This window comes from Wasmannia auropunctata, unplaced genomic scaffold, assembly GCF_000956235.1.
Source record: "Wasmannia auropunctata unplaced genomic scaffold, wasmannia.A_1.0 LD335215.1, whole genome shotgun sequence".
Lineage (NCBI taxonomy): Eukaryota > Metazoa > Arthropoda > Insecta > Hymenoptera > Formicidae > Wasmannia > Wasmannia auropunctata.
Genome location: NW_012027675.1, coordinates 10,896 through 16,552, shown reverse-complemented (window position 1 = coordinate 16,552; position 5,657 = coordinate 10,896). Strand labels below are relative to the sequence as shown.

The following is a 5,657-nucleotide window of genomic DNA, read 5'->3' as shown; positions in this document are numbered from 1 at the left end:
CTGCCTTGCCAGCCCGCTCAGAGATGTGTATAAGAGACAGATATATATATATATACATTTTTCAGATATAGAAATTACAGATCCCCGATTTCTTATCGAAGTATCACATAACAACATAGTTTGTAATAATACCTTATATCAGTAGTATATGTATGTTAGTTTTGCCGGAAAAATAAATTTAATGTTAATTTTTATAAGAGATGCCTAAAAGAGATACAGATGCTTGATATTTACTTACTGAGCTACTCACATTTTTGGCGAAGGTTTTTTTTTATGGATTAAATAATAAATTAAAGATACTAATTAAAATCGAAACTACTTACAGCCATGTTTCTCAGCCTCACTTTCTGTCGTATCACTTAAATCTGTTGGATCGAGAACGGGTTCCGGCTTAGGTATTGACGGAGTTAGTGGCTGAATCTGAGGTTCAGTAGCAGACTCAGGAGCGGAAACAGGATCCGCGACTGGAGACACTGAATTCTCCATAGTGGCTGCTTCGTTCTTTATTTCCATTAAATAAAAAAAAAATTCAAAATATTAATCTTTAAAGTATATTTTTATAATCATACAGATTTATATCGAGATAATATAAATATATTTTCTTCAGTATATAATATTGAAGTATTATATGTATATTATTATGTTTATATATTTTATTATATATATATTATTATGTTTATATATTATATATGTATTAATATATTTTATTAATCTATGAGACGCAGAATTAACTAAAAATATAAAATGCAAAAAATTTGTATTTATCAAATACAATTTAGATAATTTTAAAGTAATTTATATTAATCAAAATTATCATAATTGTTTCAATATATTTTTTTTATAAAAATTTTTCAATAAAGAATCAAAATGAAGCTATAAAATGGAGCTATTATCTTTTCCATCAATATAATAACACAATCAGAAATACAATATTATGTTTAACAATTTACAAATATTGTCAGGCTTACCTCAGAGAAGGATTCTATGGAGAGGCGAGTTGACAACTTATCATCGTCTGCCACAGGTAATGGCGGCACGTAATCTTCGTCATCAGACGTCAAGCCTAATTCATCACCATAGGAAGTATGTACAAGCTGCCACATTTCAGCCATACTCATTGGCTGGAAATATAGCAATAAGATTAACAGAATTGTTTATGTTTGAAAAAACATAAAAACATACATCACAAAATATCTTCATAGTGCAATAAGACCCCGATTAATGCTCACAGATACTTAGATGGTCATAGATTTCTTAGAAATAGAACAATATATTAATGTTTTTTTTTCTAGACATTACAAGTAAAAGGACAAACAAATTATTCTTTATAATACGTACTATATTCCTTAAATAATACATATTATTGTACTCAATAAACGAATTGTACCTTATAAGAAGCACATTGAATTACTAAAGTAGATTCGGTACACTCGTTGTCAGTGTTATCGAAGTTATTGTAGCCGACCGAATTATCGAAGTTGTGTTCCAAAGAAATATCAGTTTACCAAGCGTTAGCAAAGACGCACTATAACGAACAACAATTGAGTAGGGCAGCATAAAGCGCGGGGTCTTATTGTATAGTCTATTCGAAGTATCTCTATGGAAAATTTGTCTTAAAAAAATAAATTCTCCGAAAATATTTTAAAGACTGTTATTCAATGTTACATGCGTTTTAAAATTTTCTGACAAATATTATTTCATTCAAAAATATATCTCGAGATAAAAATATATTTCTCTCAAAATAAAATCTTGTACAATAAAACTACACAATAAAAAAATCTTAAGTTCAACCCACTTTAAATAATCCATAATTTTCATTTTACATACATGCTCTTTGATTCTTTTGTCAAAATGGCATGTAAAATTACAAATAGAATTTACAAATAGATAGTACAAATAGATTTTATTTATCCTGAAACTCTGATGCGAATTATAGATCGTTTAAAGTGGGGCTTCAGTTATATATGATATACGCATACCTCGCCGATAAGAGCATTTTGCCAAACACGAAATAACATCACATATGTTTTATCTCTCGCTCCAAACGATGTTAGGAAGAACTTGTCAGTAACGGTGCATATCAGGATAGCATTTGGAATCACAAGCGCAGTTTTTTCTTTTGTAATAGATGTAACGTCTTTCCAACGTAAGGAGACCAGTGTCTCCCACATAAATATATTAGCATAAAAACACACATAGTTTTGAGACACATAAAGTCTACCGTGTACCAATATTTCACGCTGTAGAGCACATGAATAATCTAAAAGTTACAACGCTAGATTAATTAAAATCATGGAATGTTAAGTATTGTATTTTTACGGTCGCGCGGTGGACATAACAGATGTAAAGTTAGTTAATGACGAAAGTATTTCTCAAAGGAGAATAAAATGTTGCGATAATACATTCTCAAGTAAAGGAGACAAAGAGCACTCTTAAAACAATACTTACCTACCACCAATCTCTCATCGTCAGGCACGTCTTTGAATATTCGCCTAAAGTCCTCGGAGCGAGATTTATAAGTCGGGTAAAGTACATTGTACCAGGATTTCTTTTTGCTCCGATCGCTGCTACGTGTCTCTTTTTTATTCTCATGAGAACTCTTATTGACATCGGCTGAATCGGACGATCTACTTATCACATCCTGTAATATTTATTCAAAAGAAGTAATTCCTCATCAGAGCAGTTCTTTGTAGCTAAATTAGCATACATTAAAAAAAAAAAAAATATATATATATATATATATATATATATATTAGGTGTAGTAGAAAGTATTTTGCTTTTTTTTTTACAAAATTCAATCTTTATTTGAGTAACACACAAAAAAGCTCAATTCCAGCTGTTTCGCAAGTTCTTATTGAGTTTATTGCGCCGTGTTTTCATTCAATAATGTCTACAGTTCGTCCGATTCAAATTTCACAGTTCATCCAAAAAATAGTTGGTCTTTCAAATCAAAATTTCCAGCGTGAAATTTTTAAAAATATTTTTACATGTTGTATGACTTACATTATCACCATATTCAGTATAAATCATTTCAGCAGCATTTTTTAAAGATGAAATACTAGGTGAATGAAATATCGAATATGCTCTTTAGTTATCGCGTATTATTAACGTATTATTAACAATTAAATAACAATATTGATTTTTGAGTTATGCCTGTCCCCACCATGGCTTTTTGTACTATTAATATTAACTTTAAAATTGCAAAAAGGCGCGAAAATATCAATTTCAATTTGAAATAATGCTCTGATCAATGCAAAACTTAAAGCAAAGAACTTTCTACTACACTAGTATACATATATATATATTTTAAGTTTGGTGAAAGCGTGATAGAAAAGTTTTATTGCAGTTCACTGCATTGATAAAGAAAGAGCAGATCTAGTGACGATACCTGTGACAGCTGATCGTCCGACTTGTTTGCGCGGAGCGACAACGACTCTTTGACGGCGGAATCGGAGTTCAATCTGGAGTACTCGCGCCTGGAATGGGCCCTCGGACTGGGACGCGGGGACAAATTGGGACTGGACACGGGACTGTTGCTGCGATCGGCGCCGGAGTTAGCAGACGTCTCCTGCAGCACGTTCTCGCTGGTAGCGACGATGCTCCCCAAATTCGTCGCCGTGCCCTGATTGCCTAGACCGGTGGAATTGATGCTGCTGATCACCTCGTGGCTGGATATCAACAGATTCTCCACGGATTTGTTCCTGTCGACAACAAAAGAGGCAATGATCAAAGATCGAACGAGCAACGAGTTGCATTTTATCGGCGGAGTTTTCTCGCCAGTGTCATCGTTTGGACTTTAGACGGATCATGCGGAATGCAAGACTGCTGCTGCACGGAACATCGAACCGAGCGACGAGGGTAAAGTACGTACATGCTGGACGTCGAGTGCCTCTGCGCTGTCTCCGTCTCGTAGTGCATAACAAATCACGCGGCGTTAGCGTCCACGCTTTCGTGGCCGGAGCTGTCAAACATCGAAAGCTTTTGAGAGAGAGGCTCCCCTTGGCAAGAGGTCTTAGATGTCGGTGAGGCGTTATATACGTTTCGGAGCGGGAACTCGCCGGGCGGGGGTTACAGGATGGTTAGCGGTAATTTGTAGCGTAATACAAGCGGGTGTGCGGATTCGGTTAGTATATGCGATTGTTTAGTTGGCGGCGAGAGAGGCGGTTTATCCGCGCGCCTGGACATTGGTTACTTGCGCCTACCGCGATAAGAGCGACACATTTCAGATAAGGAGAGGCCGCGCGTCGTCGTGTCGGGCATCACTCGCTTCATATCGCGGCGGTTCGACCGTCGCCACCGGACATCATCGCGCTTCGTCTCCGTCGCTACCCGCTTTATGCCTCTTTCCCTCTCTCCCCCCCGCGTTATCTGTGTCGCGCGAGAAAAAAAAAGGAGTCTCCCTCGCGCGTAACGAACACACACTACATACACCCCACACGAAGGCACAATCGTCACGCACGTCGCGTTCGAAACGAAAGTGCTGCGGTAGTACTTGTCACGAAGCATGGAATAACCAGCCTAGACTGCGTTCAAAACAGCGCGACGGTTGGGCGATCGGCTCTTTGATTGGCGCGCGCGCCGACGATTGACCAATCGCCGGTGAACGAGACTCAACTGTCGCACGCCCGACGTTAATTGGACGGTCTCGCGGTGACGCGCGCACAGACACAACGGATTGGCAGTCAAATCGCCGCCAAATGCGATTTAAATCCACGTGAAATATTACAATTTTATTGATTTCTAAATTTTAAGTTTTCTCCGCTATCGATATTGATGAGATACTATTAAAAACCGTTATATTACCGTTACTATTATCAACCCTGAACAAATTTTTATAATCACCAAAGAGGCCTGAGAGTCTTAAAAGTAATTGCAGAAGAGTAAATCAATAGTCGATGTTATCGACTATTGATTTTAATTTGACATAAATATTTGAATGCATTATTAAAATCATGAATTTTTTTATTATACAAATACTTTATAAATAAAGCTACGTCATATATATTGCCATAAAATTATAATTTTTTTTCTACAGTTATCATTTTTATGGATAATCAAACACAATAACTATAAAAATACAATTTTAAATAAGATTAAAGCTTAACAAATTGTAAATATATGTATATATGTACATATCTAAAAACAATCTAATAATAATCATCAAATTAATATTATATGGATTAATAGTTCAAATTTTAACAGCTACGTTAACTGCCATAAGATTTTCGATCTTTAATAATATTTCAGCGGTAATATTGACTACGTTTATATGTTATCCGATTTAATAACATTCACAGTTATTAACTACTGACATAAATTATCATAAAATATAAACGTTAGTTAAATTTATTTTTATGATAAATGATGTTATAAATTGGATTTAACTAGCGTTTATACATTTTACGTCAGTATTTAGTGACTATGTTACTATACTATATACTCGATTAATAGTAATGTGTAAACGTAGTCATTATTTTTTCTGCATTCCATATTTGGTAAGTATATTGTTTTTACCTTAAAAATTTATTATATTAGGTGCGCAACTAAGTTCTCGCTGTTTTTTTGATGTTTATTGTGAAAAAATGAATCATTCAAAGTATTGCCCATCGTTAGCTACAACTTTTTCCCATCTTTCTGGAAGAGCTCGAATACCGTTA

The 5,657-nt window shown here is 35.0% G+C and overlaps 1 protein-coding gene across 2 annotated transcripts in view; it reads right to left on the bottom strand.

Moving 5' to 3' along the window:
* Positions 1 to 4,421, bottom strand: part of LOC105457435 (GRAM domain-containing protein 1B-like) — a 7,602-nt gene extending 3,181 nt beyond the window's left edge. Inside the window, exons 1-7 of one of the 2 annotated variants that reach the window (XM_011702091.1) lie at positions 4,203 to 4,421; positions 3,872 to 3,961; positions 3,389 to 3,701; positions 2,449 to 2,641; positions 1,980 to 2,260; positions 969 to 1,121; positions 324 to 501 (exon numbers count right to left, since the gene is read on the bottom strand). In XM_011702091.1, the coding sequence (XP_011700393.1) occupies positions 324 to 501; positions 969 to 1,121; positions 1,980 to 2,260; positions 2,449 to 2,641; positions 3,389 to 3,701; positions 3,872 to 3,918 (1,165 nt within the window). In that variant the 5' untranslated portion in view covers positions 3,919 to 3,961; positions 4,203 to 4,421. Of the gene's footprint in view, positions 1 to 323; positions 502 to 968; positions 1,122 to 1,979; positions 2,261 to 2,448; positions 2,642 to 3,388; positions 3,702 to 3,871 lie in introns of both variants that reach the window. The other variant, XM_011702090.1, reaches the window with a different exon arrangement.
* Positions 4,422 to 5,657: the final 1,236 nt, after the last annotated feature.